The sequence below is a fragment of the Desmodus rotundus genome, chromosome 6, assembly GCF_022682495.2.
Source record: "Desmodus rotundus isolate HL8 chromosome 6, HLdesRot8A.1, whole genome shotgun sequence".
NCBI lineage: Eukaryota > Metazoa > Chordata > Mammalia > Chiroptera > Phyllostomidae > Desmodus > Desmodus rotundus.
This window is the reverse complement of record NC_071392.1, coordinates 140,160,804-140,179,794: the sequence shown is the minus strand read 5'-3', so window position 1 is coordinate 140,179,794 and position 18,991 is coordinate 140,160,804. Positions and strand designations below refer to the sequence as shown.

Genomic DNA, 18,991 nt, shown 5'->3' with positions numbered 1-18,991 from the left:
AAGTCAGGTGGTAAATGCTACAGAGAAAAATAGAGCAGGGATGGGAGGTAACTGGAGGAGTGGTGTGCGAAGGTAAATGTGATCACCAAAGCGGGCATCACTGAGAAGTCACATCCGAGTAAAGAAGTGAAGGTGAGGGACTGAAGGAAGCATGTGCATGTCTAGGGAAAGAGACCAGGCAGAGGGAGGAGCTAGTGCTAAGGTCCCAAGTGGGGCTCGTGCCCGGGAGACTTGAGGATGGCGCCCGTAATGTGGCGGTGGGACACAAATGAGGAAAACGGGTTCTCTCATGGCCCTTCTCCCTCTGCCCTTTGAGGTCCCAGGGACCCCCTGCATTGCCGTCATTTGTACACACACACACACACACACACCCTGCAACACACACACGTGCGCAACAGCTTCTCAATGCTGGCGAGAGCCTAGCTGGCAGCAGCACACCTTCCCCTGCACACACACCCCCACACACAGAGGTGCTGCTCGCTTCACACCTGCACACCCAGAGAAGCCAGAACCCACACACGAATGTGCACACACTGAGCACCCACAGGTATGCACGTGGAGGCACACAGGCACTCAGGTGGCAGACTGGCATGGAGGCACAAGCAGCAAGGACACACCATGTGGGAGGGCACAGGTGTCTCCCTCCTGCCAGACCGCCCTGTCTCCAGGGAAGTGAGTTACCCGGCAACCCCTGCCCGGAGGGCACGCGTTACCGGAGAATGGTTAAGTGCCCCACGGTGCGGTTTCAAATTCAATTTTCCAGCATCTCTGCGCCTCAGTCATGGTTTCTCTTTTCCAGGGGTATGTTAAACTCTGCCACCTGATGCTCCCTTGTCCCAGGGGATCGTGTTCCTGTGGTGAATGTCCCCTTTTCTACCACTAGTGCAATTAATCGGATGAGCCATGTAGAATGTTTAACACAGCATGTAAATGTTATCAGTTGCTACCAGCATCCTTGCTCACTGCAGTCATCCCCACCCCTGGCTTCAACCCCGAAGGATGCTCCAGGCAGCTGAAGAGTAGGAGGAAAGGGCGTGCTGAGAGCTGCAGGCCTGGATTTCAGTCTCCAGCTCACGGTGAGGCCTCAGGCAAGTACAGTCCCTGATCCAGCTCCAATCAGAAACCCGCAGTGCTCCGAACCGTCAGGGAGGGTGTCTAAAATGCAGATTCCTGGGCCCCGCCCCAGACCCAGGACCGCAGAATATACATGTGAACAGCCTCCCTGAAGACTGTAGAGCCCATGACTTTATAAACTTGTTTAAAAGCAGATTAACATGTAAGACATGCATTATGTTAACAAAAAATACACTTCAGAAAATACAGGGTCCAGGAGAAGTAAGGCCTGCTTGAGTGTGGTTGGTAGGGTAATAATATGGGTGTAAAAATTTACAGTCTTCATTTGAAACTTTCACCTAAAATGTCATATGATGTGCTTGAGTGTGCCATTGTTATGTTACAGAATTACATGCTTATGATTTTGTAATGAAGAAGGGGCGTTATTGGTGCCGGACCCTGTATATTTATATACAGAAATGTATATATATACTAATTACATACCATCCCTGGAATATGCACATTTTTATACAGTTTTCCTAGCACCATCACCTCCATCAGAGACAGAGCAGAGCAGGGATTGTCACGCTATCTGACAGGCCAGAAAACTGAAGCAAGAAAGGCCGAGGGGAGCTCACAGAACTCGGGTCACAGGACTCTGACTTCTCACTCACGGTGTACTATCCTTTTACTCCAGGTTTACAAAAACTCTGGACACGCACGACCTCTTCAATAACTCGAGGTTCACAGAGAATGGGACAACCTCAGCCAGTTAATGTCCTTCCGGTCCTGAGAGGGTCTCCTCACTGGGCAGGACAGGGGCTTCCCAAGGCCCTAACACTCCATGTGCCACTTGATCTGGAATGGTCCTTCTGTTCGAGCCAACCTGAGTTGAAGTCCCAGCTGAGCCAACCACTAGCGATGGCGACCTTCAGCAAGCCTTGTATAGGCTGACCCTCAGTTTCCTCTTCTGTAACAGAGTCTCCTAAATTCCCACCGTGATGGGTGGTTGTGGGGAGTAGGTCTCGCAGGTGCCAAGTACCTGGCCTCAGGCCTGGCCTGTGCCCTCCTGGGACAATGAAACACCACTGGCTCGCAGGCTAAGGTGTGAGCTCCTGGAAGGCAGGGATGCTGTCTCAGCTGTCGGCGTCCCCACACCTACTGCGTGCAATACGCGCTCAATAAAAACATGCTGACGAATGAGGAAGTGACATCACCAAAGTAGCTCTCTGCTAGCCCTAGCTTGCCGTTGGGTTTCACGATCCATTTCCCAGTTCGGGGGGCCGGAGGCCCTGAGCGGGACTGGCCAGGCTAGAAGGGATGGCTGATGGTTCCTGGGAAGTGCCCTCTACCTGCCAAGGCAGGGATGAAGGGACGGGCATGTTCCGGGAGCCCTGAATGTAACCCCGTTGACTCAGAGGCATAAATAATGCAGTGGCATGTTCTCTTCGTGCCACTCTCTCACGCTAAGAATAGCACCGGCTACCCTTTCAGGGATTCCACAGGCGAGAGAGCAGGACCTCAAGATGGGGACAAGCAGGGCGAGACGTCGCTAGGCTGTGGACCGTCAAGCACCCTCCGTCCAAACACGTCTTTCCAAACCCACGAGACTGAGGACCCTGGAGGTCAGAGCTGAAAGGCTCGCGAGGCTCCTGGCCAGAAGCTCTCAAAGGGCGAGGGAGAGGCCTGAGAAGCCAGGTCGCCCCCTTCCTCCACCAGAGCTGCTTTATCCTTCTCCTCCCTTCGGATTCCCAGTCTAACAAAGCGCAGTCCTCTAACCTGCCCCTCCACCCTCCTCCTGCTCCCTCGTCGTGTGATGAATAAATACAGAGTGGGTGCTTCCCCCCTTCTGCGTTTCCTATGTAAAACTTTGGAGAGGGAAGATTCTATAGCTTTGGATGTTAGTTTTTCTCAGTGTAAAAATGACTGATCTAGAACAGTGCCTCTCATATTGTAATGGCCATAGCAATTACTCAGGTGTTCTTAAACAGCACATTCTGACTCAGGAAGTCTGGGGCTGGGCCTGAGAGCCTGCATTTCTAAGAAGCTTCTGGGTGATGCCGATATTGCCTCCATGGGCCATACATTGAGTGTAGAAAAACTAGAGTATTTCTCTACAAAACAGCTGGAGAAACCAAGGCAGGAAACAGAGAGGAAAGGGGATGTACCAAGAGCATATAGCAGAGCTGGACTCAGAACACGGGCTTCCTGATTTCTGCAAGGGCTTGGTCCTGGGGGCTTTGGGGTTGAATGAAGGTGTCTGAAGCGGAAAAAGGCACCTTCAGCATAAAGCAGCAATTATAGGCAGTGGGAGTTAGTTCAGGGGCAGGTCTTTATTCAGCCAAAAGCTGAACCTCCTGGGTCCACAGGCTCCCAAAAGGAATAAAAGGAAATAAAATTCACCTGAACAGAGGCACTCAGCCTGAGTGACTACAGCCTCCTGCCCAAGAGCATGGCCTCACCTGCTTGCATTTGAGGACTGACGGACCCAAACCCCGCAGGAAGGCAGGGTGCAACTGGCGGCTGTTAAAACATGAACGATCATGGAGAGGAAAAGATGGCCTGAGCGCTGTGCATTCAGTCATCAGTGAAACATCGTGGGGAGGGCACAGGGGTCCACTGGCGGCTCTATCAGGATGGACATTGGAGGGAAAGAAGGAAAGAAAGGAGGCAAGACCAGCCTCCCAAACCAGCAGGAGGAACGGCTACTCCCTCCTAGGACCAGCCTCAAACCCCTTCGCAGGCTCCAGGTCCTGCCTGATGCCCCACCGCCCCCTCCCCCGTGCCGCAGCTCCCCTCAGGGTGCTCCAGCCTCCAGCCACGCTGGCCCTCCTTCATGCGCTCCAACAGGGGCCACGCACCTCTCACCTCAGGGCCTGTGCACGGCTGCAGCTCTTGTCTGGACCCCTTCCTCCCCTCACCCCTCTGGCGTCCCTTTCCAACCATACTTTGCATCCTTCAGAACTGTCTGCAGGCCTAGGGAGCGCCTGTCTGCCCTCGGAGGTCACATTCCTGTGCCCCAGCACCCTCTGCCTCTCCTCCAAACTCCCATCAGGTCTGTAATTCCATCGTCATTTGTTTTAGCACCAGTCTGCCCTGCCGGATGGTCAGCAGCCCCCATAGGGCAGGGGCCTAGGTCGTCATTTCTCTGCTGTCTCTGCCCCCATGCCACAGCTGGGGCTCTATAAATATTTGCTGACTGAATGAAGGAATAAAGGAATAAAAACACGGCTCACACTACTACCGCAAAGCCTTCACCCCCACGCTTCCCACTGGCGTCACTTGCCCCGGAGATGTTGTACAGGACTGGGGTTTGCCAGATTAGCTGGGTGTGCAGCCAAGTGGCCTTTTGGTCACAAGGCTTCCCTGAATGGGGTCTCCCACACTGTCGGTCAGGTCTCCATGAGAAGAGGCCTCTGAGAAAGCCTCTGAAAGCTGTAAGGATCTTTAACTGGTTGCATCACTCTGTCCTTGTTTGAGGCTCAGAGAGGGAAAGGGTCTCATTCAAGGCCACACAGCCAGTGTGTGGTGATGCCAGATGCCCCCCCCACCCCTGGCACAGCTTAAAGCCAACAGCTGAGCTTCAGGCCCACCCAGGCTCAGTGAGGGTACCATCTGCCTGGAGGCTGGGCAGGGGTGGAGAAGGGAGAGGAGAGCGTGGCTGGGAGTGTTCAGCCTCAGGCCCAGAGCCAGGGTAGGGTGGGCGGAGCCCCCAGCAGGAGCCCTGAGTGGGACCTGGCAGCTGGGCATGGGGGAGCCAACTGGCACCGGCTGGGTGGTAGCACGCTTGCTCCGCATGCACATGACGTTCTATTTTTTAATCAGCACCCTTCCCATCCCCCAACTCCAAGTGCCCTCCCAAAGGGCCCTATAGCAGGAGTCGTGTCTTGGCTGAGACCAGGGCCACCTTGGGGATGAATGGTTGGGTCCCCAAGTCCCACTCCCCATGGTGCCCACAAGTACTAAGCAGCCCAGGGGCAGGACAGGAGACCCGGGGAAAAAGGGCGTCTTCTGCTTATGACCTTGGGCCAGTCCCTGGACTCTCTGACCTCAGTTTCCCCCATCTGTCCAGTGATGGGAGTTCATAACAACTTAGGCTCTTGGGATCCACTCAAGCCCCATAACATTAATGATGCCCACTCGTCAGGCCCCAGCAGAACCTCCCAGGCCCATACACTCGTCAGGCCCCGGCAGAACCTCCCAGGCCCATAATGCTCCCAGGGCACACTCAATCCTCCCTGTCGTACTCCCAGGGGAGGAGGGAAGGGGAAGAAAAGAGGCTGAACTGGCTCAAGGGTCAACCTCAGAACCCCAGGCCCAGCCCCATGAGGCTTCTCCTTCAAGGACCTGAGGGTCAGAGAGGATGAGGATCCCAGAGGAGTGCTGTGTGCTCTTAAGCAGGTGGTTTGGCCCCTCTGAGCCTCTGGCACTCTGTCTAAAGCAGGAGAGACTATGTTGTGCAGTAGTAGCATACGGGCTTTGGGCCAGTCTGCCTGGATTTGAATCTGGCCACTTACCAGCTGTGTGACCTTGGGAAGCTCACTTGACCTCTCTGTGCCTCAGTTTCCCATCTATAAAATGCTGATAATAACAGTACTTACTTCACGTAGTAGTTGACATGTAAAGAAAGTTGACCCCCCCTGGCACATGGTACCTAACCATAAACATTAACTATTTTCCCAGAATACCAGCTCTTATCTTTTGAACACTCTTAGCCTCCAAGAGACGTTATTCCAGAAGATAAATGCCAGTCTCCAGCCAGCCCGCTCTCCTGTCAGTGGGGCTCATCCATCCTGCCCCTTTCTGGCCCCTGTGGTGATAGCCCCTCCTGCTGGCCCCATGTTTTCGGAGTCTGTCGAGCTCTTTCACCCCCACGACCCCCCATATCCTTCTTAGCCTGTTTCATAGCAGCTCGGAACAGAGACCTGCATCCCAAAGGAAGCAAATAATTTGTGCAAGACCACCGGCCAGTTAGCTAAGACTTGAAGTTCAAGTGTGAAAGTTCAAGTGTCTATTCCTGAAGCACAGGCCAGGCCCTTTTCCACTGTGCTGTGCCCATCCTCCCACCCTCAAAACCTGTTCCTGGCCCAACGTCAGAAAGTAATTTACCCTGAGACCTGAGCCTGGAGTGAATGAGCGTCTATCTCTTCAAGGGCTTGCTATTTTAACAGGGATCAAAGCACGATAATACTATTTAGTGCTATAGGGTTTTTTAAGCATTTATTATCTCATTTAATTTTCAGAACAATAGTACAGGATAAGGTCTACTGTCGTTTCTATCTTATAGACGAGAAACAGAAGCCTGGAGAGGTTATATAACCTGCTCACGGTCTCCCAGAGAGCCAGGAGGAGAGCCCAGGGCTCCAGCCACAGAATCTGTGTATCAGCCGAGCAGGAAGCAGGGAGCACAGGAACAGACAGAGTTTGGTCCGTCTGTAGCAGCCATGGAAGCCAGGGCAGGGTAGCGTAGGGTCACACAGTACTATACAGTACTGCCTCACCAAATGGAAAAGATGAAGCTAGGATGGTGGAATTTCAGGCAGTGGCCAGTTGGTAAAGATTTCATGCTGGAGAGAGAGGGCTTTTGTAAGCCTCTGGAATTACAGGGCCGGGAGGCTGTCCCCGCAGCGACTCTTCCTCTGGCCGCGCTGGGTGGTGACTGAGCCCCAGGGTCCAGGGACAGTTCAAAAAGAACTCTGAGCTCACATACACACTGGACTAACTCAGCCAGCCCGGCCAGCCGTCTGACCTGGTCACGGGCCCAAGGCTCCTTTGGGTCTGCAGTCTGAAGCACTAGGGGATGAAGGCATTATCACAACCACAGCCAATGCCCTCCCCATGCCACAGCCCCAGCTCCTAGTTTAGACCTTTTACCACCCTCTGAAACACCTTCCTCTCAACCAAACCCTCCCATTCTTCTACACCTAAGTTCTGGTCGTGCCTCCTCCAAGAGCCGGCCATGACCACACCTTCAAATAACACCCAGGCCTCTGCTCCAGTGCCACCTCCAAAGAGAGCCCGTCCCCAACTGCCAGCACAGCGTGGGCCCCTCCATCTCAGCAGCGCGGCTCACTGCTTCTCATGTCACTTTATCTATCTGAAATTACCTTGTTGATTTCTTTGCTTCCCTTTTTCTTGACTATCTCCTCGATTAAAATGCAACTCCTTGAGGGCAGGGACCTGACTGTACCCAGTGCCTAAAGACCCACTCCACCTCATTGCTAGCAAGGGACACTGAGGTCCGTAGAGAGCAAGGGATTCACCCAAGGTCACATAGCAGGCAAGTGGCAGAGGTTGGCCAAGCACCTGGGTCTCCATCCCCCTCCTAGCCGACCCTCTGCTGGCTTATCGTGTTCCCTGCTGCCACACAACTGTGGGGGCCAGAGACTGCAATCTTCCACAACAGCACCCCCCCCTCACTTCCCCAGGGGCCTACAGTGCCCCAATCTGGACAGCCCTGCCTGCTTCCCCCTCAGTCCCTCCCTTCCTGGCATCAGCAGCTCCGATGAGCTCATGTCTGGAGCTTGGGAGCTGCTCTGAAGGGACAGGTGCCTCCCAGGCCAGGCCCCTAGGCCTGGAGGTGTGTTCAGCCTCGTGGGCTGACAGCCCTTGGCAGGCAGAGGGAAGGTGCTGACCCCTGCCCAGCCCACTTCCCAGTGCTGGATGAATGTCAGCCATGGAGCAGGTACGATGGGGGTGGGGGTGAAGAGGAGATGGGGAGAAGGCTCCTCTGCTATATGTACCCCCTCCCACTTATCAAGAAACAGCTGTCCCAAGAAAGACAGCTCTACCCCTTTCTACTCACAGAATCACCCTGTGCAAATCTCCTCTCCTCTCCTGCCTCAGTCTCCCCAGCTCCGAAACGGGGGACATTAGGAACAATGCTGACTGAAGGGGCTAGGGATCAGTTGGGAACCAGGCCCTGACTGCCACAGGGTCTTTTACTTTTTCTTTTTTTATTTTACCTTAGGGGAAAACAAGCTGACAAGGAGGGCAGAGTTGAAGGCCTGTACTAACTATGTAAATGCTGATTCCAACCACAGCTGCTTTTAGGTACTAGTCTGGGAGGTCGGGGGAAGGGGGCAGCTGGCTCATGGCCTGCAAAGAAGCGGCGGGGAGCCCAGGGTGGCACAACAGCAAACACTGTGCTTTGGGGAAGTTCTCTGAGCATCACACTAGCGTGATCCTCAGCCATCTCTCTTGTCGTACTATGGGGAAACTGACGACCAGAGGAGGAACGAACCCAAGATCTCACTAGAAGACTAGAGGCAGGGGACTGCCTGCAAGAGCAGGGCATTTTCAGCTCCCTGGAGGGGTCCCATTCCACTGCCCGAGGTGTATGGCAAGTAGTGGGGAGAGGAGGCCATCGGTTTGTTTGTGGCTCTGCCCCAACACAAGATGGGGGCCAGGCCTGGGGCTGGCAGCGGGTAGGCTGGCACCAGCAGGTCCGGCCCCTTACTCCAGCATACCCTAGTCCCTCCGATCAGCATCCCATCTCATTCTACACCTTGCAACGTGACCGGCGGCCACGCTCGGACCACTCCTACATCCACCACAAGTGCTGCTGTCTCCAATGCACTTGACCTCTTTGGGGGCCCCTTTCCCACCCTCTCACTGGGAGCCAGAGAGGGAAGGGGCCTTGCTCCAAGATCACACAGCAAATTGGTTTATTCCAGTGCCACCTGCCACTCTGGATAGGGTGGGGAGTGGGGCAGGTGCTGCTTTCCTGCTTGCTCTCCTCCCTTGTAGACAACCCAGACATGGAACAGGGTCGGGGGCAGGGGGGTCTTGATGAGACCCTGAAGGGAGTCCCTGATTTCACTGTGTGGTGGTTAGAAGGAGCCCCACCCTCCACTCATGTCACCTCCGTGCTCACCTGGCAAATGGGAAAGAGTAGCGATGTGAGAATTAGATGTGAAGCTCTTAGGACAGTTCCCCTTCTCCCCTAGAAGCTCACAAAAGGCCTCGATTTCCCCAGGCGGGCCAGTGGTCCCGCGGTCAGACGGTTCCACGTCCTGCGTGCCTCCTCTGCACAACCTGAACCCCGCGCTGGTCGCCCCGCCCGCGGGAAGGGGGGCCGCGGGCCCAGCACATGCCGTCCCGCTGCCCCACGGGCGCCCATGTTGGTCAACCCCGGGCAGAGTCCAACCCGCCGTTTTCCTGGGTCCAGCTGGCCCATTCGTTCCCAGAGCGGACCAGGGGCCGCAGACCACCGGCTGCTGCCCACCCCTGAGCCCGGGGCTGCCCCGGTCCCGGATCCGCTTGCGGGTTGGGGCTCTGGAGCGCCCACGCAGCCCCGGGGAGTAGTTTCCCGTCATCAGGGAGACAACCCGGCCCTGAGCTGCTTCCGACCCTCGAGATTTCTCCGGCCCGCCCTCCACCTCACAGTACAGATGAGGAAACTGAGGCCCAGAGTGTAGAAGTAACTTGGCCAAGGTCACCCTGCATGTGGGGACTGGAGCCCAGAGGGGCCACCTCCAACCAGGCGGTGCCGGGAACAGCACAGGTGGGAAGGGGCGAGGTGCGATCGCCGCCGGCACCCCAGCCGGCCAGCGCCCCTCACTCACCTCCAGCCTTCGCGCGCGGTCCCCGAGCTCACCGGCGCCGCCACCTTTGCGCACCTGGCCGCGTCTGTCAGGGCGCCCCGCCCCGAGACCCCCGCCGCTCCCGCCCGCACCCGGCACCCCGCCCCGCGCCGCCGCAGCCACCTCCACTGCTTAGCGGGCTGCTCGGGGACCGGGAGCCGGGAGGGTTGGGCGGGCGACCAGCAGCGCTCCTGCCGGCTGCTCCTCCGGGCCCTAGCGCCGCCCTTCGCCCCCGCCCCGCCCAGCCCTCGGAGGTGCGACTCCCCACCGCCGCCCCGCCCCGCCCCGCCCCCCACGGGTTAGGTCTCCGGTCTCCCGGAGGGACCCCTCTTTCTCCCTCTCTCCTCCCCCTTTGCCTCACCCTCTGCTGCCTGATTGTCTGCCTCTCTGTTTCCTCCTCATTTTTACATCCCTAGGTCGTTCCCTAAACGCTTCTGCTTTCTATTTCACTCAGTTTCTTCGTGTCTCATCTATCTCTTCTCCACCGCTTTTCTCTACCCCTCACTACCACCCTCCCCCGGCCCTTTAAAATCTGTCTTTGTGATTCTTCCCCCATAACTGGCACCGCCTCCCACTTCCCCAGCCCCAGGGGCAGTACCCTCTCCGGCCCCAGTAACTAGAATAACTGTGGACCTTGGTAGCACTTAGGCAGATGGAGACAAAGTTAGGTTATCACCTCCCGGCAGCCTTGGGGCCATGCCCTGACTGACTGGTAGGCCAGCAGCAACATGGGCAGTGGTGCTGGGTGTCTCCTGGCCTGCAGTTCCCCACCTTTTCACTGCACTAAACCCCATTCAGACTGAGAGCTCAGCAGAGCCGCATGCAGGCAGCAGGCCACGGGGGATGCTGTTCAAAGTCCAGGTTCCCACTTTCTGGTGCCCCCTCCCAGTGTTGGGGAGACTTGGTGGGCTTGAAAACAGGACTGATAACAAGCACCCTTCACACTCCCAACAATTTTGAAACAAAACCACACTTGGAAAAAATGCTGGCCTGGGTTTTCACCAAAGTTTCCCTGGGTTCCAAGTACCCCACCCTTTCAACCAGGGTGGGTCCACTTTCATCTGTCTTGTATGCCAAGGTTCTTTCTGTGTTTAGATTTCTGCTAAAGGAAGTCAGAAATGTGCTGATGTGAACCCAAACCTAGAGGGCTTTGGGGACACCCCGGTAGGCAGGCTCAGAGTGCAGGACATCAGGTGACAGAGGGGACAAACCCTCCCTGACTGCTCTGCCTCATGGGTCACAGAGAACCCTCTGACACTGCGGATACTCTTGTGCGGGGGCTGCCCTGGTTGGGGGTGGGAGGCACAGAGAGGTCCTGGGGATTGGCATCAGGGTGGGTATTGCCTGCCCTGTGAGTGAATGTGCTAAGAAAATGGCTGTAGGCCAGCGGGTGGGAAACCAGGAAACGAACTGTGTGGGTGAGAGAGAGAGAGAGAGAAGAGAGAAGGCCAGGATTACTGTGTGGGTGGGTATGAAAGAGAAAGAGATGGGAAAAGGAAGGAGGACGGAAAGTGGTTCGGTCTGAACGTAGGTGTGTCACAGTGGGCGTGCAAGAGGGGATATGCCTGTAAAAGAAAGTGTGTGCATAAGCAAGAGAGATTTCCAAGTGTAGGTATGTGAGCAAGAGAAAATGGAGAGAAGAGCATGCTTTTAACCTGTGTCTAAGGGAGGGAGGCTGTGTGCTTGTACGTTTCAGTGGGACTACAGCTGTGTATGCAAATTATATGTATGTATGTGGGACTACAGCTGTGCATGCAAATTATATGTATGTACACGGGACTACAGCTGTGTATGCAAATAATATGTATGTATGTGGGGCTACAACTGTGTGCGCAAATTATATGTATGTATGTGGGACTACTGCTGTGTGTGCAAATTATATGTATGTATGTGGGGCTACAGCTGTGTATGCAAATCTGATACGTGTGAAAGTTAGGCAGGCGTGGGTCAGGGCGCACTGTGGGAGGGTGTGTGTGGATGTACACCCATGCATGATGTCTGGGTGTCTGAGGGCATGCACACATATGCAGAGGTGAGTGTACACATGTGTTTGCATAACAACGTGGTGTGTCTGTACCATGTGTGTTTCCATGCATGTTTATGAGGGTGTGAGTACACATGTGAGGTGTACATGAACCTGTGAGCCCTGCTCCAAAACCGTCACCCTCCTATTATGGTCACCACAGTGCGGGGAGTGTGGGAAGAGAAGTGGGTGGTTCCCTGACTCTCTGACCGCCTTTTCTCCCACAGGGCTGAGGGTTGGGGGCCATGTCCTTGGCCCAGTGACAACTGTCAGCTCTCATTGTGGGCATGAATTCCTCTGCCTCAGCTAGACAGTCATGGCCAAGGGCAGGGCTCATCTGACAACCCAGATCCACACCCTCATCCCCACCCCAGAGGCTCCCGCAGTGTCTTCCAGATACCCCAAGCCCCCAACAACAAGTGGCCTGCAGGGAAAGAAAGGTAGCTTTTCCACAGCCACGAGTGGAGGAGGAGCTAGGTCTCCCTGAATATCTCCAAGGGGGAGGGAAGATGGCTTGGCAGAACCCCCCAGCATCCCCCAGAGCCTGAACAACCTTTTCCCAGCCCCAGGTGGGTGGAAGAACACAGCCTGCTGCCTCATCTCCATGGAGACAAGGCAGTACAGAGGGTGGTGGAAAGCATGGCCAGACCTCCCAGCTCCTCTACACACAGGCCTGAGACTTAGGACAAGTCACTTAAACTCGGTTTGCCTTGGTTTCCTCATCTGTGAAACGGAGACAAGAAAAGTATGAAATGAAGTAACCCATACGAAGCATTTAGCACAAGAGTCTGGCAGCTGAGCTGGGAGGCAGAGGCCCTGGGTTCTTGCTCTAGGTTTGCCACCAATTTACTATTGGCCTTTGACAAGTTACTTCCCATCTCTGGGCTTCAGAGTCTCCACAAGATTATCTACACAGTAATCTCAATGAGCCCTTCCAGTACGACCCGCTGAGACTTTGCAGAGAGGACAGCTGTAGCGTGGGGCTCTCTTGGTGAGCTGTGGACTAAGTAGTGCTGGCTGAGGCCTGATCGTGAGCCCTACTTGACACCTTCCTTCCCACATATATTCTCCCAAGTTGGCAGCAGCTGATGGCAGAGAACTTGAGCTGCTGCCCACCTCATCTCTTTCTATCCCCTGACTATCCAGCCTGCCAAGGACCACATTCTGCCCTGCTCAGCTGGTACTCAGGCCTTAGAGAAATGGCCCTGGTACCCACCCACCCCAAGTGGTGGGTGTCCAAGGCGGAAGATGTCATGGCCCATACTTAAAGCTGCCAGGGAGCACTGAAGAGAGGCAGTTATAATGTGGAAGGCTGGGTGTAATTGTTTGAAGATGCTTATAATCCTATGGCGGTAATGGGAGGAAACTTTAAAAGGAAGCCCTAATCCGCTAATAACTTCAGGCCTCTTCCCTCCGGCAGAGAGAAGGTATTCTGGCCACTCCCTTTCCTAAGGGAGCAGAAAAGCCAACGTGGGCTCTGACCCAAGAGCACCCGATTTCTACTCTCCTGCGAGACCCAGCTTCCTTCCTGCTTCCACCTCTGAGAAGTCTTCCCAGCCCGGTCCACCCTCCTGAGATCGCTTCTGTCTCCTCTGTCCCTAGAGATGCTCAGGAAAGAACTGGATAACCATCTGGCTGCACATTCACGAGAGGAATGAACCAGGCTGTGCGGCAAGAAGAACGTGATCATAGTCTCAGCTCCAGCCTTGACTGCGACCTTGGACCAAAGACTTCCATCTCTGTACAAGGGGGAATCCCTGCCTTGAGAGGTGGCAGTAAGACCAATGAGAGTATATTATGAAGTGACCTAGATCCATGCAGTCCCTTCTCCTTCTTCCATCCATGTCTCTTCCATACCGGGTGTTGGCAGATGCTTTCCCCTTCTAAATCGAGAATAAAGTGGCGGCTAAGGCCAAAGCCCCTTATTCCAAAAAAGCTGTGACTGAACCGCGGCTTAGCAGCTTGCTAGCCATGAGTCTGGGACAACTCACTCCCATTCTCTGATCCTCATCTGTGGGTACGAGATACTAACAGTATGTCCCTAGTGGGGTCGTGATGAGTTTAAATGAAATGACATGTGTGAAGCTCTTAGCCCAGTGGGATTGGCGAATACAGGCTTAACAAATAATTGCTACTGTATCCCTGAGCTGATGATGAGCACTTTAATGATTGTCAACATCTTCACATGCTTTTCTAGATTACTCTAAAATCTCCAAAACATTGCCCCATCTAAGATCACTGCAACCTCACAACAGCTTTGTGAGGTAGATAGGGCTCATGTTTTTATTTTATTTTGACAGATGAAGAAACTAAAGCTCACCAAGGAGAAGGGATTTGCTGGGATTTGGCCAGTTGACAACAGTTATAGGATCAGCTACCCATGTCTCCTGGCTTCCAGCCATAGACTATGAGAGGGAAGGAAGTAAGTCCTGGGCTTTCAGGCTCTAGGGAAACTGAATTTGGGATGACTCTGGTGTCAGGGCCCAACTGCAAGTTCAAGGCTGCTGGGCCCTCCTGGCATCTTCCTCCTTGCTGTCTCAGGTGCACTGAAGACCCCTCCTTGCTTTTGCCCAGCTCCCTGTCTGACCCAAGTGTGGGAGGTTATGGGGGTGGCCATGGCGGGGAGCTCAGAGCCTGGGAAGAATTATTTCAGAAAAAAGGGTAGGCAGGATGGCTGGTGAGATGCCAGCCAGGGGCGTCAGCAACGCCTGCAGAGAAATGAAGTGTTCCTACAGTTTTCTGACACACAAGCCCTCCCAGGTCTGAGCGAGCACGGCCTGGCTCACATCCTCCCCATCTGGACCCACTTCAGGGTTTCCAGGGCGCGGCAGTGGAGGTGATTCAATGTGATGTCCCTGACCCGCCCTGCTCTGCTGACTCCTGCCACCTATTATCACCCTTCCTTCCTTCCTCCCTTCCTTCGGGGCCGCTCACACAGGGCTCTCCCTAACCCATGGGGGTCGGGTCCTCACTGCAGCCCAGGGGTTCTGCCTCTGTCATCTATAACAGATGGAAAACTGAGGATTGGGTGAGGAATGTGGGTCTAGCTCGGTCACCAGCAGGCCGAGTGACCTGGTCCTTAACTTCCTCACTCCAGGTCTCTGTTTCCCACCTGTAAAATTAGGAGGTCAGAGTAGATCAGTCTGCAGTCTCTCGTGGACCTCCCAAGCTCCACGAGGGCAGCAGCCAGGTCTGTGTTGCCCAGGGCTGTGTCCCCAGCACCCTCAGGTAGCTGGCGCTCAGTACGTTCCCCGACGCAGTCCACCCCGTCAGCTGCTCCCACCCCACAGTCCTTTGCTAGCACTAGTGATTAAAGGGCAGACAAAAGTGAGAGGTGGACTTGTCTCCAACCAAGCAGGACAACACAGCTTTCTGTCCCGGCCTTTTCACGTGCCGTCTGGCAGACAGACAGACTCAGACGTGGTGCAGCTGGAATTGCACGTAGCTCACAGCCTCCCTGTGTGTCCAGTGCTGTCAATCTGGACGTGCCCGCGGGGCTGTGATGGCCTGTTACGCACCATGGGAAAATATGGTCGGGAGCCCCTGGGTTAAGGATCTGTGGGGTCCTCTGTGACCCTGGCAGTCCAGAAGAAAAGGGACATGAGCTTACCTGGTTTCTGAGGAATCCTGGGCCCGGAGCTGGGGCCGGGGCTGGGACTGGCTGTCATCACCTGCTGGGCCTTCACCAAGTCCCAGTCCTGGCTGGGCCTGTGAGCTTGCTGCAGCCCCCTTTGTGCCTCCCTGGAGCAGCTGGGTGGCTGGATGCCCAGGGCTTTGGGCAACTCTGGTGCCCCATGGGTGGCTCTGCAGGCGGAGCCGTCCGCACTCCCGCTGGCTGTCTTGTCCTCCTCCATGTCCGAGAGCCCTGCCTCTCCCTGCAGGCCCCCCTCGCCACCACTCTCCTCAGCTTCCAAGGCCAGGCACCTGTAGCTCCCATCAGGGATCCGGAACGCGCAGGGGGTAGGCCCAACTTCGCTGGGCCCCAGGGGTGGGGGTGGGAGGTGGGGACCCAGCATAGTGCTGCCTTTGCTCAGGGGCGCAGAGAAGCTGGTGCCCGGGCTGGGGCTGGGGTGCGTCCTGGTCTCCTCTCCTCTCCAGGTCTCCTCTGGCTCTCTGCAGCTTGACTTCCTCAGGCGACTCACAGAGCTGGGCGAGGGCCAACAGCAGACCTTCCGGGGCTGGGTGGGCCCCCAAGCCCTCCTTCTTAACCCGTCTCTGGTCAGCGAGGTCCCCCCTTCAAGATAATCTATCTGCACAGAGAGAAAAGAAGCAGCACATGAGCACCTCACCGGTTGTTTGGGGCTGAATTTCTGAGGCCTACCCGTTCACCTAGGGCTGCCCCGAGAGCTGGCTGGGGCTTGGGGTCCAGGTCCCATGCACACCCACGGGAACGTCTCAAGCTCAGTCACTCAGTGTCTCCAGGTTTTGCCATATCCTCACACCATTTGACACTTTGTTTGCTCAGTATTTTTCTGTAAATCCACTTTAAATAACTCACTTCTATTGCTTTGGACTTAAGCAATAATTGCAGGAAAACCACAAGTATGTTGTGCTAAGTCGTTTTTCCCAATACACATTAAATAAATAGCTAGTTATTTAAAAATACTTTTCTGGGCACCCCCTAGAAAGAATTCTCCCACATGCCACCAAAGGTGCATACACCACAGGAATCTCAGGAACAGGGAAGCAGAGGGCGCAAGACGGGGGACAGGGACCCCGAGAAGGCTGGGCCCCAAGTGAGATGGTGCAGCAACGTGCCTACGTGACAAGCTTCCAGCTGGAACCCCAGCTCTGCCGCTTATGTGATGGGCAGCTAGTCATGTGACCTCTCTGAACCTCAGCCTTCCCATCTGTAAAACGGGAGCTATAGTATCTCCAGTGTAGTGTAGCACTAAAAATTCAGCGAGAAAAATGCATGCAGAGGACTTAGCACAGTTTCTGAGATGCAACTTAATACATTGCCTATTCTTTTATTTCACAAAATTTCTTGCGCTCCTATCACATTTAAGACACTACAAACAGCACAGGGTGTACAGTGAGGGTAAAGAAGATATGATACTCTAGCTCACGAAGACTTAAAATCTGGTGGTGCGGGGAGCATGATTATTTAGAAACGTTAACTATGATAATAATCCGGGAGAGAGGGGAGGGAGGCTTCCTATCGGGATGTGAGGAGGGAATGGATGGGAGGGAAACTTGGGGGGAAAAACTGGCTGGGCTGGGAAGCAGATGGAGAGTGGGTGTGGAGGAAGGGGGAGGAGTCTAGGATGCAGCTCTGGTGACAGTGTGGTTTCGTGCTTTTCATTAACAGAGATCAGCAATAAATGGGAAGGAGCCTCGGAGCAGGTGTTCAGGGGGGAGCAGGGAGATGAATTTGATTTGGGATTTCCGGGGGAGATGAGCCTACAGTCACCTCCACCTGGGGCCTGGAGAGCAGGGGGCAGTTCCAGGCTGGAGACAATGGTGTGCAGATCGTTCGTGGAAGCCCAGGAAGTGGACAAGATGCCCTAAGACAGGCAGGCAGAGCTTAAGACAAAGCCAATGGGAAGAACACTTGGAAGCTGCAGGTCTCGCTGAACAGATCTTGATTCCACTGCTTCTTAGCCGGGTGAACGCTGGCGAGTACGAACATTCTGAATCTCACTCGCCCTGCTGCGGACAGGGAGAGAAGAACCCCGCACACACTCTTGCCCTGGCTGCCCCATGGGCAGTGAGAACCTTGAGAACTGTGAACATCTGTGGACATTGGTGACTTCGGGGCCTGGACTGACCTCAGCTGCTGTGGTACTTGACCTGGAGGCCACGCCTCCGTCCCCAGGCACCCCACCCCCACCCCAGCAGGCTGGGTCAAGCTTCTGGGTGGAGCTGTGCCAGGAAGAGTCTGGTAGGCAGGAGGAAAGATAAGCGCATTACCAGGCCCTGGGGAAAATCAATGCCAACCAGGGGAAGGCAAACAAGTATCCGGATCGGAAAGATAACAGGCACCTGTTACTGTAGCCTTGGTGACGGAGAAATCAGCGCAGAGAAGCCAACCTTCTGCCTGGAGAAGCATGGGCACTCCCAAGATTGAACACGAATCCCCTGCTGGGTCATTCACTTAGGTGACTGAAGTAAACCCTCACAACAACCCCGAAAGACGTACTGTTATTGTTATCCCATTGTAGAGGTGAGGAAGTTGAGGCTCAGGTAGGCAAAGTGACTTTTGGCCTAAGTCGCAGAGCGACAGGGCCAGGAGCTGACCCCTGCTCTGACTCCGTAGTTGTGATGGCCAGCACAGAAGAGAGCTCCAGGGCCTCATTCTTCCAAATTCTTTCTCCCCAGCTGCTGTCACATTTCTGCCATCAGAATCTTAAAAGCTCACAAAGGGCCAATGAATTCTGAAAAGCCCTGACTGGCTGTGTGACCTGGCGGGTGTCTTCTGCACTTTGGAGTCAGTTTGCCCAAAGGCATAATGGTGGAGTTGAGACTAAAGATGTTGGGGGGGGGGGGGTCTGTCTAGCCCTGGCATTGCAGGGTGCCATGATTCTAAGCACTTGGAGCCCCTCACCCCACCACCCACAGCACCACAGGGACAGATGGCAGGAGGCAGAAGGAGTGCACACAGGGGACAGGGCCCCCTCTGAAGCCCCGCAGGGGCCCCACCATGCTCTATCCCTGCTTCTGTTGTGCTGTATTTGATGGTGGCCGCGGTTTCCAGGAAAGAAGAGAGAGGCGGAAAAGCTAACTTTCCGCCACCCACACAAATATTTTTGGCCTGCGTTGTCTTCATGTTGCCAAGTGTGGAGGGAGGGGTTGGCAGGAGCTCTTCAATTCAAGTCTCCCTCACAGGGGGGAGGGGTGCCTGGGCAGGCCCCATGTGGGCCTGAGAACTGGAACACCCACCCTGCTCAGGAGCTGGGGCGAGGTGGAGGTGGGGAGAGCCACGACCCATAACTACAGCGGCTGCTGCCACTTTCTGAGCATCTGCCAGTGCTGGGCCGAATCCACTACCTAACACCCCCTGTGGGGCAGGCGTGTGCGTGCTGTCTACAGACGGGGAAACTGAGGCATGGAAGAGCACATTCCATATCCAGAGCCACGCGGATGGTGAGTGTAGAGCAGGATGTGACTTGAGCCCCTGGGCCCTGTGCTCTTACCCCTTGTTCTCATTGCAGACTGACTCTGGGGACCCCCACAGCCCCCGAGGTTGCAAGGTCAGACAGAGCACACGTGTCTGTGTGGGCGCATCTTCACTGTGGACAGCAGAGGGTCCACTCCAGCCTCAGCAGAAATGAGAGGGGGGTCCTCCAGTGCTAGCTCCCCCAAATCCACGTCCCTCATCTGGCCACAG

The 18,991-nt window shown here is 55.2% G+C and overlaps 1 protein-coding gene across 4 annotated transcripts in view; it reads right to left on the bottom strand.

The window, feature by feature from the left end:
* Positions 1-18,991, bottom strand: part of SYNPO (synaptopodin) — a 62,963-nt gene that overhangs the window by 20,311 nt on the left and 23,661 nt on the right. For 3 of the 4 annotated variants that reach the window (XM_053926585.2, XM_053926587.2, XM_053926586.2), the window contains one exon: positions 15,272-15,911. In XM_053926585.2, coding sequence (XP_053782560.1) covers positions 15,272-15,677 — 406 coding nt within the window. In that variant the 5' untranslated portion in view covers positions 15,678-15,911. Of the gene's footprint in view, positions 1-9,620; positions 9,804-15,271; positions 15,912-18,991 lie in introns of those variants that run through there. The other variant, XM_053926589.2, reaches the window with a different exon arrangement.